General features: G+C 40.7%; 1 protein-coding gene, 1 non-coding gene and 1 pseudogene across 2 annotated transcripts; 1 reads left to right on the top strand and 2 right to left on the bottom strand.

The window, feature by feature from the left end:
• Positions 1-278: 278 nt before the first annotated feature.
• Trnat-agu (transfer RNA threonine (anticodon AGU)) lies at positions 279-351 on the bottom strand. The gene has a single exon. It is a non-coding gene; the product is annotated as a tRNA-Thr (tRNA).
• Positions 352-5,243: 4,892 nt separating this feature from the next.
• Positions 5,244-5,362, top strand: LOC148907695 (5S ribosomal RNA; annotated as a pseudogene).
• Positions 5,363-6,905: 1,543 nt separating this feature from the next.
• LOC148907694 (uncharacterized) lies at positions 6,906-7,910 on the bottom strand. Its single transcript, XM_089035706.1, has 2 exons — positions 7,712-7,910; positions 6,906-7,072 (listed from the first exon to the last, which is right to left on the bottom strand). Exons 1-2 carry the CDS (start codon positions 7,908-7,910, stop codon positions 6,906-6,908), a joined length of 366 nt encoding a protein of 121 aa, XP_088891832.1.
• Between the last annotated feature and the right edge of the window lie 6,350 nt (positions 7,911-14,260).

Here is a 14,260-nt window from a genome sequence, read left to right as displayed (position 1 = left end):
ATAGGAAAGGGATAAATGATGAGGTCTTATCCACACACCTTCACACCTAATCCATTTGCCGATACTCCTTGGCCATAGAAGGTTAATACCTCTTTATCCTTTGGCAGATCTGTCCGGGAGAGAGGGGACGGAACGTCTGAGCGGCTCAGCGGATTCGTACCAAGTGAGTAATCTAATCGATTATCATATATTAGCAACGCGAGACCGATGAGGATAGAGCTCCAGTCAAACTTACAAAAATTTGTACTCACAAGAAATCAAAGGAAATAATAATAGAAAGCCTTTGGAGAGACTCGAACTCTCGACCCCTGGTTTACTAGAGCAGTGCTCTAACCACTGAGCTACAAAGGCACTGATATTAAGATTCTAACATAAGAAACATTTAGACAAATATGGCAATAGAAATGTAACATATTTAAGACGTGGATAAGCTGGATGAGCTTTGCTTCACGGGTGCTTCGTAGAACGGTGTGCGGTCGAAGTTGTTTCACTTTGATCGAGCTGAATGTTCATCCCTAGTTTACTACATACTAGTCAGGCTCTATAACCACATCAAGCACAATCATGGGTTAGTAGTCTTATGAACATAGCGCGACGTGAATTCTACATCAATTTTACTGAGGAAAAATAACTGACAAATGTAAGCTTTTCCGTGCCAGTAAGAGCTTGTTAAACCAATCAAGGGATGATGGTATTCTACCACATTTGCATGCTGAAGGTTCTCATGGGAGGCGTCAATTTCCTTGTTGAGCAAGGTGGAGTTTCGAATGATCCACGCTCGACTTGATTTTAAGAAGTACCTTATTTCTTGTTCTCGCCAACCTTCTATGAGAAGTAAGAACTCTGCAGAGGTACATCAATAACATTCAGACAAACATTGCATTCTGTTTAACCGCGACGAGGAGTATACGAACCGATTTTATCATTTTTACTTAAAGTTAGAATAATACCCCATTTTAAGTGAGTAAGATCTAGTGCGATCGGCTGTGAAAATTATCTGCTCAAAGTAAACTTGTAAGTTTGTTTTCTGAATTTCGCCTTTGTCTTAGTCTTGATGACGTAACGGTTGCGCTTCACTATAGCTTAGATCAGATCAGAAAGTAATCATGCATTTGAATAGAAACAAGCTTCAGCAAAAAACTTTACTTGGAGAATCCCGGTATCGACACCAAGAGTTGGAGATAACCAAGATTGTTCTTCACAACACGAGACATGATGAAATAATAAACTAGAACCATGAGTGAATGAAATTTTATAGCGTGTAGCCGGGTGGCTAAGCTATTGATAGTCGGATAGTTTGATAGCTAAGCTATCGATAGCCTGATAGCTAGGCTATCGATAGCCTGATAGCTAGGTGTCTTGGTGTCTTCTCCTGAACACCAAAAGAACTTCCTTCTTTGCACTGCTACACCCGAGCAAGTTCACACAATTATTCAAGTGATTCATAATATGTTGTATAAGTATATCCCTATGTAGTCTCCAACTACATAAATAGTCGAGCCTTTGTACACATTGACTCCAACATACGTATTTATTAGCTCCAGCTTGACAATTGTTCGACAATTACACGGAAGATTGTAGAGTGCATTTAGTAAAAGCGTGAAACGTTACTAATACTAAATTGTACGATTTTGTACAAATTAGTAGTCTAATTAGTAAATATAGTGTGCACGTGCAATCACTGAACCGCGATTGTGCGAATAATCAAGTCAAGCGCAGTCGAACGCGTTTTAGAAACGCTTGTGTACAAAAAGCAACGAAATGACTAGGTATATGATTACTTTTGTGATATTAAATGCCGTGTACATTCATTGACGTTTACATCCAGCCAGAGTATTTGTAAGGTGAGCTACAATAGAGTAAGTACATTTATTCTTTTAGTGTGCCAAACCATTTCACTTTCGTATTGTGGTTATTTTAGCTTTAGCTTTAGCTGTGTCTTGTGTCTTGATTTTGTAGCAGCGCGAAGAAATAAAGGCTTTAAAACCATTTCACTTTCGTATTGTGGTTATTTTGGCTTTAGTTGTGTCTTGTGTCTTGATTTTGCAGCAGCGCAAAGGAATAAAAGCTTTAAAACCATTTCACTTGCGTATTGTGGTTATTTTAGCTTTAGTTGTGTCTTGTGTCTTGATTTTGCAGCAGCGCAAAGGAATAAAGGCTTTAAAACCATTTCACTTGCGTATTGTGGCCATTTTAGATTTAAATGTGTCTTGTGTCTTGATTTTGCAGCGCGAAGGAATTGATAAAAACTTTAAAACCATTTCACTTGTGTATTGTGTTATTTGTTTATTCGACGCACGTGCTCATTTTCACGCTTCAACTAATTTTTAACAAAATTGTACTAATTAGCAATTAGCGTTTCACGCTTTTACTAAAAGCACTCTACGATTCGCTACAACAAACAACTTATAATTAATCAGCTTCACAAAAAGGGGCAAATTAAAAAGGAAAAAGAAAAAAAAGAAAAGTACATACAAGTTAATGATGCACGCTCGACTGATTCTTGATGTTAAATATTTATGGCGCCTGCGGGGCCTCTAGTCTGCGGAAATTCTTAATCTTACACCCTACGACAAAACAAGAACGGAATCATCTGCTACCCTACCAAAGCTCAATATGTGATCTTCACGACCCTGGTGTTCCATATAAGAAAAAGAAACAAATTCTTGTACAAGAGTGGGGTGGATTCATTTCGGATTTACTGACCCCGGCTTTGATATCGGGACTTTTGATGCTATAAATGGATAGTGATGTAGGCGCGGGCAATCATTTGATTTAAGACTCAGTTGGGGATACATCACCATGAAAAGAAAATTGGAATGGCGGGAACAAGAAGACGAAGAAGACAATGAAGAGTCCAATGATGAAGAAGAAAGTGAAGAAGAACCGCTTATTCAGAATGTTTTGCAAGATCTTTCGGACGGTGTTTCAGCGTCAGATGCCAAGGATCTTTTGCATAGCATGGCGGCTTCCAAAAATATTGTGTTCTGGACACCAGGCGGTGAGCGTTTACGAAACCAGCGGCGCACACCTGTCACCAGTATTACAGCCCTCTTAGATTATGTATTGTTGCCCTACATTCTTGATATCCTCAAACCTAGAGCCCTCAATTCGTTCCTGGAAGGATTGGCAGAATTGGGGATTAATAAGAAATGGATTCGAAACAAAAAAGTCTTAAGTGATTAAATGGAAAAAGAAGAACTTGAGGATAATAAAGAGCAATCCGATGAATCTGATAGTGAAGAATCAAGTAGCGAGGAGGAGGAGGAGGACCGAAATTCTGAGACTAATGACACTGAACAAGACCAGGAAGAGGTGGACGAAGAAGACAATGAGGGAAGTGAGACAGAAGAAGATCCCTGTGTTTACTGTGGAAACAAGGATGTCAAAGTGAACAGAATAGTGAAATGTCCAAAGTGTCTTTGGCACGAAAAGCTAGTAAATTTTCCTAGTTCAACACTCTGTAGTATTTGTGAACATCCATTTGCAGTCAATAGAAAAACGCTCAAAAGCGTGCTTACACGCTGCCATGGTTGTAAGACTATACATCACCAATCACCCAGAAGTAACAAGAAAGAAACTTTTAATTTAAGTAGCGATGAAGAATGAGCATTGTATTTTTATGTTAGTTTATAAATAAAGATGTTTTACTCTCCAACGTTTTCCTTCGTATTTGAATAATTAGGTAGAACTTCGTAAGTCTTATTCTTTGTGGTTTATGAGTCATTAATTGTATTGTGTTGGATACAATAGTCACTAAATTATAATTCATAAAACGATATATCTACGCTTGGCGTTTGTTCTTAAAAGAATTATGGAAGGATGTTATCAAGAATTTGGTCAACACATAAAATTGTTTCAAAAAAACATTTATTTTCATTAGAAATATTACACATGAGTAATTACATCTAAAACTAAAATAGACTGAAATTAGTTCCACGCATGCTATCGGATTTAGAAAGCTTGTTTGATTTCTGTCATTTCTTGGGAGGTTCATTTTCTTTGCCTCCTTGCTGTCTCTTAGCGAAACCTTTTGACTTAGGGTTCGTAGCTCGTGGATCAATTACTTGTTGGTTCTGAATTCTTGTTTGATCTCCGGGTTGGGTGGATATAGGACTCGTTTCTGCCATAACGTTGACCATCTCACTCAAGTCCGTGATGACTTTTTTCAATTCTTCAAACTCTTGAATGGAAAGAGATACTCCATACTTTTTTGGAACCTTTTCCGCGTCAGGAAAATCAGTGTATTTTCGGATGTGAATCAGGATCTGCCCTTTGAATTCATTGACGGTAGCATGATATCCTCGAGATCCTAACTGGAATAACGTAGCCATTGCGTTTCTCAAAAGTAAAATTTTAGGTCTTGCTTGCTTGGTTGGTTGAGTTTTGGAGTAAAAAATTCAAAATCCCCGCGCTCTTTAAATTGGATTGCTAAACAAAAACTTGCACAAACTTGCATAACAATACCTACCCTTCGTTTTATGGTAATGATTTAATAAACAATAGTCTGCTCGTCATTTTATGGTAACGATTTAATAAACAATGGAGGTGCCCATCCCTGGCCCACCATTCCCGAAACAAAGACTTGTTCATACCGGTCAACAATAGTCTTATGACGTCAATTGGTCGTCATGGTAACCCGAAACAATACCTACCAATTTTTTCCAAAAAATTGAAAATAATCTAAAAATTAAACTTAATATAATTTCCAAGATATCCAATTAGATTCATATAGGCTATGCAAATATAAAAAGAAGTATGGATTTTCAGGACTTTTGAAGTAGTTTCAATAGGACTTCAAAAGGCTTGTTTAAAAAATCCAAGATGGCGGCATTGTGGTCACGTGACATGGTTTCCATGGTAACACATATGTGGTAATTGCTTGCCTTGAAGAATTACTACTACGAGCCAAAATTGGGAAAGATTCATTATAAACTGTCAAAGATATGAATAAATAACTGATTTTCCATCATTTTCTCAAAAGAGCCATGCCTTAATGGTGCTGAGTGGGTGACCACCTGGGAATAACTGGTGCCGTAGACTTCTTTTCATTTTATTCCCCTTGACTTTTCGATTGCTTTATTTCACTTTATTCGTTCAACTTTTAATTTTTACTACTCTATTCATTGCTGTTCATGTTTTTTGTTTGTTTTTGTAGTAGTATTTTCTTCCGTTCTAGAAAAGTTTGCAGGCGCTGAAATTGTTTTGCAGCATAAAGTAGCTGGAGTTGTGCAATTTCTTCTGTCTACGGCCATACCACCGAGAAAAAACCGGTTCTCGTCCGATCACCGAAGTGAAACTGGGTAGGGGCAGCGTAGTACTTGGATGGGTGACCTCCTGGGAATAACTGATTCTTTTCATATTATTCCCCTTGACTTTTCTATTGCTTCATTTCACTTTATTCGTTGCATTTTTAAGTTTTACTACTCTATTCATTGCTTTTCTTATATTCTATTTGTTTTTGTTGTGGTATCTTCTTCCGTTCTAGAAAAGTTTGCAGGCGCTGAAATCGTGATGCAGCATAAAGTAGCTTAGGTTATGCAATTTCTTCTGTCTAAGGCCATACTACCGAGAAAAAACCGGTTCTCGTACGATTACCGAAGTGACCAAGGGAAATAGAGGGACTTAGGGTGAGTATTTTAAAATGAGTATGAGGATTACATTTACATTTACATTTAACAAATTACAAGCATAGCCTTTCTTCGAGTCTTAAATGATCGGGTACAAATATTTTACAAATATTATTGAAATACAAATACAGTTAGGAGGCCGTTATCTAAAGGCCGCGGGATTTTAAGACATTCAGTGGTGTTGTTACAAACCTGATACTGTTTTTCATTCAATCGTTTTCCATATGATATCATATGTACGAACATTTGTTGGGAACGTACTAGTATAGGAATGAGTTGAAAGCAAATCCAAACCGAAAAGTGATTGATGTAATATACCTTTATTCATAGTGTGACAATGTTTTCCCAATTCAGCGTGACGAACCTCCAGGGGATTAATTTTCTTTTGTTTTCACTCTTCCAAAAATTCAAGAGTATCCCAAAGGATACGAAAGGAATAACGATGATATCCCGACGAGTTTCAAAACAATAGCTCTTCATTCCCCTAGAGGTTTGCCACACTGAATTGGGAAAACATTGTCACCCCACAAATAAGGTCTATTACGCATTCGTGAACGATATCCATAACTGACCGTGCACGATGTCCAAGCTGATCGTTTACCGCATTACGAATAGACCTTTTGTGTATAGGACATTTGTCTCATGTCTGGTTTTGACCCACTTAAGTCATCTATTGTTATGCATACACGCGCCGCAGTAGAACGATTTTACTGAATCCCCTGAACATTCATGCACAGAAAGTGAAAAGACAAACAAGCACGAAAGAAAACAATGGAATTAGTGTCTTCTGAAGGTTTATTTTCCCAAACGACGAAAAATACCAATAATAAAAATATTATGGTTTTCTTGTGCACTTTCACGATTTTGTTGTTTAGCTGTTCGTAGTTATAGCATTCTAATACATGTCATGATCAATTGAATTGCTAAGGTTTCTCAGTTTAAAGTTCCAAGGGATCAAGGCAGCTCCCGTTTGTGGATAAACGCTCCAGTTGGCAAATTATATCATGGATAATAAAATTATCATCGATGATAGTGTGCACGCACTAAACCCGTGAACTTCATACCGAATCTCTTGTTTTCTTTTGTTTAATCATAGTTTTATATTGTTTAAAGTTAGTATTTGTTTCACGGGTTTAGTGCGTGAACTCTAATGTTAGAAATAAATAGTGAGCAAACATATGAACACTGAAAATGACATTACGCCAGGCAAACAAAGAGAACAGAAAAACTTTATTGTGAACAATAACACGTCAATATATAGTATCATCCAACTCGCTAATCAGAGTCAGAGATCGACAACCCTTGCCACTTTGAAACGGCTTTTTCATGTGCCTTTGCCGGCTTGGTTACAGCCTCCGTCATTGTAGGCATCATTGCCATAAGCTCATCTAGTTGATCTTTCTTCTTTTTCTTCTTTTCCTTCTTCTCTGTTCCCTTTCCAGCTGTAAGAATAGGGACAGGAATACACCACGTTTAAATGAATAACACCGCGTGCGATGAATGCGGGTTGAGTCGTTGTATTGGGGCTACAAATCAAATATTGGATATGCTCGTAAAAAGCTTCAAAACCCTACTCAGGAAATCTACTCAGCATATAGAAAATGACTTCGGGAGAATGTTAACCCATAGGAAATACAAACATAAAAATTACAAAATGGCTGTTAAATTGTGCGTTTGATGATGAGTCAGTTATATCGCCTTAACTAATTTTAAGTGCAAAAAAGGGATATCGATAGGAGTCCTACTTCGATACCCTAAAAGATACCAGGAAACGCCGAAAAACTCCAGTTTGTACACCCGAAAAGATACCCGACGAGTGTTACGTGCCAACTAGCCAACTAACCCCGAAGTTTCAACTTGTCAACTATGGTATGGATCCAAAATTTATAATTCAGCCTTAAATTCTTTCACTCAGCCTTAGATGGTAAAGGCAAGAATATATGAAAAATAACTTTAGGTCTGACCCACAACCCCAACCCGAAAATTACTCAAAAGAGCCGTACTCCCTCGTGCTTATTCTGAAGCCTTACGTAAGAACATAATATCGATGACGGCAATGAAACTGATGGATAGCATCTCACCTTTTTCCTCCTCTGCAATCAATTCATCCTCTTCAAATTCACTAAGAAATCTTGAACGTTCCGTTTTGGTTGTGGTCTCCGTGTACTTTCTGGCATCAGAGGCTTTACGTTTTTCATCTTCCCCAACAAGATAAAGGCCGTCCCTTCCATAGTCTTCTTTTCTTTTCGAGGTACACTTTGCATCGTTTTTGATGTCCATCGGCGAATATTCTTCACTACAACTACTCTCGTATACATCCTCCGGGTCTTTTACTGATGGTTTGTCGTTGCTAAAAAATTAAGGAAAAACCAAGTTCATTAGCTACATTAATACTAAAAGTAATAAGAATTTATAGTATATCAAGAAATTACCCCGAGACTTGCCATTCTTTTATTTTTCTTCCTATTCGCCTAAGTGCCGTCTGTTTAGTTGGCCCTGTTCCCTTGCCAGTGGATGTATAGTAGGCCTTTTCGACAGGACCGAGCTGGTCGGCCATAAGCTCAACGTAACTAAGTACTCGTTTGGGAAGACATCCAACTTTGCTCACTGCTTCCCTTACCAGCTGTAGCTCGAGGTTTCTGTTTTTGGATTTTATTTCAGATTTGCTAGACTTGCCTTTATCGCGGTCTGCTTTTCGCTTTTGCCTGGTTTTTGGCGTAAAGAAAATCCTTTCCAGCCTTTCCAACTCTTTGTCTCCTTGGTCTTCTGGATTCAGCTACAGGCTCTCCCGCAAAAGCAGCTTCGAGAAATATGTTTCTTCCCTCCATGGAGCCAAGAAACTTCAACCACACACATGAACTCCAGGCGGTATTTATACAGAATTAAGTGTGAACATGCCTTTGAGCCTCTCAACTTACACTTGTAAAAAAATGTGTAGTTTCTTTCATATATTGCACAAAACAGAGAAATGCAAAGACAAATCTGCTCAATCATATCCTAAAAGCTGTGTAAACAATTACACCCCCTATTATGGTGTCATTACAAAATATGAACCTCCCTTGACAAAGTCTTACCTGCGTCAGCATCAGATCTTTTTCGCACTATTTCTCGTCCCTTTTTGTGTCATGCATTAAAGCGAGCTTCATGCACGAGGTGACAACTTGTTCAAAAACTACATTATAACCTTTGAACAATATAATGTGATAATTATTTTTTGCCAAGGTTAAATATATCCGAAGCCGAGAAATTACTCGATTGTAGATTCACGCTATTGTCATCAAGCACGATACAATGCTCTTACCTATGCATTTTTGGCACACACGATAGCAGAATTGCATATAATCTCGTGAATACTACGCTGTATCTTCTGAAAAGCTAATTCTCAACAACCGCTGTAAACAAGATGCCGCCTCCGGTTTTGCCAACGTTCTTCATTCTGGCTTACTTTGTTCTCCTCCAATTTTTGAAGCTTCGAGATGCCGGGAATGACTTCCCAGCTTTCCTGTTTCATCGTTTCACTCAAATCTTCTTCGTCTTGATATGTATTATTCGCGTTTTGGACATGTGTAAAACAAATGATGTCATTGATCGACTTGGCCTTACAGGAATCGCAGAACCAAATGGAGGCCGTGACTATTACCATTACATTGCTAGCTTTCCCATTAAATTCTGGTATCTAACTGGCGAGACACTTCAGACATTTGGTGAGGTCGTTGTGGACATGCGAATGTCAATAATATTGCACGACAGGACATACCGTCGCAACAGAGTCCGTCGCAGGATACGAGTTCAAAGATTGAATATTACAAACAGACTCCTCCTAGTGTTTATTTGGCTTAGAAGATATCTTAGAATGCAAACCCTGGCCATAATGTTTAAAGTGGACATTACATATGTAAGCAAAACAATGCAAGAAATAGTTTCTCTTCTACTTGAGAAATATTCGCGACAAGTCGTTTGGCCAACTTTAGTAGAGTGGAGAGGTTGGCTGGGGCACTGGAAAAAAATTCCGTTCTGTGTTGGGATAATTGATGCAACGACTCATCCAACATGGCGACCATCTCAACGACAGGCAATGTTTTATAGAGGCGACAAAAAGAAACACTTCATGTCAAGCCACATCATCGTTACTCCAGATGGGATGATAGTTCATTGTTCGGCTGCGTAAGTACTTACTACTGTTTTATTTTGGTAAACTTGGAAATGATATTTATTGCTGAAATATCATACAAGTGAACGATTAAAAATTCGTCCGGTGGGTATGAAGCCAGCCTATGCGTCCAGGGTTTGCTTTAGATTTATTACTGAGTTTTATATTCCCTACATTTTTAGATTCCACGGACATCTCAACGACACTAATGGATTTAACATGATGCCAAGGATTGGTCCGCAGTGTGCTCTAGATCTACCTGCTGGCTGCCATATTATTTCTGACAACGGTTATCCTCCCCATCCTGCTCTGATTAAACCTAAAAGAAGAGCCCAAGTCAATGGAAACCCAAGACTACAGGAGATAAACAGGGAGCTCACCAGCTGTCGGATTAAAGTGGAACACGCCATAGGATTCTTTAAAACGTATCGCTGCATTTCTGAACGTTGGAGAGCAGCAGTAAGGGGGACTCGCGGTCAATGTCGAAGATTTACGGGTTTTACAGGCGGTTTAAGAAAGGCGCCGGCAGCGGGAAATACCCGCGCGACAAGTCCTTACTGCTGTTGTGTTGGGTACCGCAAACGGAGGTTAAAATATTTGTTGGATATACGATGCATGAATGTAAAAAGTTCACCAATGACTTCTGTATAATTTGCCTAAGATCCAAAGTTAACATACCCAAGCCCAAGGGTTTCTGGTGTTGTGGTAAGAAAATGCAAATAGTAGACGACACGTCAGCACAGTGTTACGAGTGTGGTAAGAATATTCGTAATGCCGTACCAAATGCTACCAGAGAGCAGTATTACGCCAATGGAGGTCGTAAGAAAACACCTTATAAGAGAATAAAATACTTTAGGGACTGGATGAGTCATATCCAAGGTTATCGACCGGTATATTTAGACAACGAAGTAAGGAAGAAAATCATAGACCACTTAGAAGAGCCAACCCCGCAAAGTCTACGGAAGACATTGAAAAAATTAAAGCTAGGGAAATATTCCAAAGCTATTCCCTATCTTTTGTCTGAAATTACCGGTAGGCGTATTCCTCATGTCCCAGATATGCAAAGGGCCGAGTGGTTATTCTGTCGGTTGGATAAGGATATTCCTTATTACCCTGACGTAATTTATGAAATATTCCAGCAAATGGACCCCAACCACCCGCTGTTAGAATGGATTCCGAGAAGATGAAATGTGCAGCCGAAATCCACCTACGCCTTTTTCAAAGCAAATGTCTACTGAGCGAGTTTTCTTTGTAGCTCCTCTTTTGCCTCCTGGTAGATCTTTTTGCGAGATTCTTCGGAAAGATCTTTTACGATGGTTTTTTTATTACCCGACTTTAACTCCCCGTATTTCTTTTCCTCCGCGAGGATCAAAGAAAACTCCGCGTCGTCTATGCGGCGGTCCCGCAGAGCTTGGGAGACTAAGTCGGCGATGGTGTTAGCCTTTGCTCTTGCTAGGGCTTTGTGTGTATCGTGCTTGGATATCTTACCGGATAATTGCTTCATAATACCTGTCGTAACAGCGGAAACGATGCCGCAGGCGGCTCCGACGCTGGCCAAAGGAACGCCAACGACTATTCCAGGTCCGGTGAGTGAGGTAGCAACGCCGGTGCCTGTTAACGCCACGGACATGGAGCCCGAAGTTATCGCAATCTTATGCAGCGCGCTTCGGGCTCTAGCATACTTTTTCCTAACCTCCTCGTAGTGTTTTGTTTGCCCCTCTAAGTAAGCCAGGATTAAATTTGCTTTATTAAGCCTGAAGTTCTCCGCGTTTAATTCGTTAGGTTCCTTAGGTAAATCGGGATAAAGTGGAGGTGCTGATGGTATAACATCCATTATATACTAATGTACGACGCTTTTGGGAATAACATAGAGGAGCAGCCACATCATGACAACCGGGATTATGCCAACTGGAGAGCATTTAGGAAGATGTTTCCGCATGCAGACCCTAGTAAGTTCGAGCGTAGACCCAATGGGATTTACTTCAACGGCGAAAAAATGTACAGTAATGCGGACTTGGAGCCAAAGCATCCTAAGATTTTACAACCAAAACCCGAGCATAAAGAAAGGCAACCTAATTTCCCGGAGAATCTATTGCTGACAACAGAGGATTACCCATTTTACGACAACAAAGGTGGAGCGGATGACTTTGCTAAGATGGTTACCTCTTTGGAGATTCCCGTGGGTCCTACGACTTTCAAGACAAAAGTCAGAGACATCTTTAGAGAATTTGCCATGAAACATAACTCGGGGAAAGAATCCAGAGAATGGTTATCAGGTCCCAACATGCGGTATTGGCCGCAGCAGTTAAACTTTGCTGTCTGGGCTGCTACTAAAGGATGTGGTATAGCCGCGGATATGTTCCATATTACTTTCCTGCGATTTCATGTTGCTTTTACTATTCGTAGAATATTGTTTGAGTTAGGAGCGCCGCTTCCTAGTGACACTATCTTTAACCCGAAGGATAACAAATATGACAAAGTCGCATGGGAGCGATTAAGGAATGAGTTTAAGCTTACCGACCCTGATTTTCGCAACAAAGAGGGTGCCGCCCATGGTTTAGGAGAGACTTACACCTATGCTTCGTATGTTGGCGCCAGCATAGAAAGGCCGGGCATGGGGTATCCCAGTTCCTACGAATTCTCCGACTTAGGAGGCAGCGGAACGAAGGGTAATCTAATTTACTACATAGAAAGCAAAGAAAAGTATCCTTGGGCGCCTTTCTTTGCCGCAAAGGGCATTGGACTGAAAAACCTAGCAAGGATTAATCGAAGCATCGAAGCCTTTGTTTACTGCATTCTAGGGGCTCAGGTTAGCACTCGCAGCCCCATCGTAGATGCCTCCGGTGCGTCACGGGAAACGCAACAAGTATTCCTTGTCCTCTTTGAAAGCGCTGTTATCGAGAATTAGATCTCTAAGTCAGTTCAAAGGTATCAACTTGCGGTGCAGCAATCCAAAGTGCGACTTGGATTACGCCTTGTCGCCCGGGTGTTGGTTGATGCCAAGTAATTTGGTTATCAACGCCGATTCCGTCGTGGGTTACAACAACAAACTTCAGCGAGCTACCAAGGACATGAAGTTTGGGGTGAATGACGTGAACTCTGACACTCTTAGGAACATCCCCCATTTCGTGGAGAAGCCAAAGAAAGTGCATGAAACAAAGCCGCCGGTGGTTAGGGAACCATTAAAGAAAGCACGCATAGCAACGCCTAAAAAAGAAGAGGAATATGACCATGACTTATTAAAAGCCGGTCTAACAGTCGCAAGCATTGGTCTGAGCTATTATATATGGCGATGAACAACCCTTACGTAACTGGAGTAGATTGTGTCTATACGACTTACACAGGCGAGAAAAAATACACCCAGGCGTCTTGGGTGGACGTTGAGGGCATGTCTGTGAATTTGAATTACTCAGGAAAGAAGTTGATTCTTTGTAGTATTTGCATTGGCACGAGAAGCCACGCCAACGTGGGCCTTAGGCTTTGTGATGACAACGGCATACTGCAGCCTATGCGTACGAAAACGAACAACAGGGAGCCTGCGCATTTCTCCGTAGAGCCCAACCCAGCCAGCGCCGAAAATCTATCGGTTTGGACTTTCCACATGGTGGCCGATTGCCATGGGCTAGTCAAGCTGCAAATACGCGTAGACGATACGGGGAGCGTTTGCGTAAATAGCATAGAGGATCAAGGGGATAATGACTTTAACCACGCAACCATTACCACTCTTACGGTGGTTAGTCTTTAAATATATGAACCCACATACGAAGCAAGAGGGGTTTCCCACTACTTAGAAAACGCTAGCTTTTGGGGGGATTTATGGCAAGATACCGAGCTGCAGGCTTACGTGGGCGGCTTAGGTCTAGTAATGTGCACTGTTAGCATTAGCGGCTGGAATAGCTGCAATTTAGGCTTTAGGCTGGTCGACGAAACCAACACCCCCTTACCGCCTTACAGGGGAAAAAAGAACAGCAGGCATTCGGCTCACTTTTCATTTGAGCCTACGCCAAGGAGCGCAGAGAACTTAACGTCGGTAACTTTTCACATGATAGTCAATTGCCAACGCGTAAAGTTGCAAGTGCGCCCAAGCGACGCCCGCACGATTGCAGGGCAAAAGTACATCGGCTTTGTTGGAATAAACACTATTCATTCTGCTGTGGATGTTCCTAAAGATGAAATTTGGAATCATAAGCCCATTAGCACCATTAGCGTGCTGCCTTTACTACCGCGCTACCAGGGTGGTGCGAATACCATATTCACCCCCCGTTCGCAAACGAGGACGGCTAAGGAGGAAGTGGGGGGAGTGATGCGCTCGGACAAGCTTAAACCTTCATCTTCTTCAGGAGTACCACCCCAATAGCGACGACTAATATCCAAATGTTATTCCCCACGAACTTCAACAGTTCGCCGCCGGCTCTAAGTGCCAAGGAAACAACTGAACCCAGCAGCCCAAGAAGACCGGCTGCCATCTTTTTTCCCAAGT

This window comes from Actinia tenebrosa, unplaced genomic scaffold (assembly GCF_029948245.1).
Source record: "Actinia tenebrosa isolate PJP-AT-01 unplaced genomic scaffold, QUT_ActTen_1.0 PGA_scaffold3__52_contigs__length_22856419, whole genome shotgun sequence".
NCBI classification, from domain to species: domain Eukaryota; kingdom Metazoa; phylum Cnidaria; class Anthozoa; order Actiniaria; family Actiniidae; genus Actinia; species Actinia tenebrosa.
The sequence above is the reverse complement of the archived record's forward strand: the minus strand, read 5'-3'. Positions and strand labels throughout refer to the sequence as shown.

Excerpts from the sequence above, each read along its gene's own strand:
- LOC148907694 (XM_089035706.1), bottom strand. The coding sequence starts at position 7,910 with ATGGACATCAAAAACGATGCAAAGTGTACCTCGAAAAGAAAAGAAGAC. Across the intron at positions 7,073-7,711 it reads GATTGCAGAGGAGGAAAAAG|CTGGAAAGGGAACAGAGAAG; the intron begins GTGAGATGCTAT and ends CTATTCTTACAG.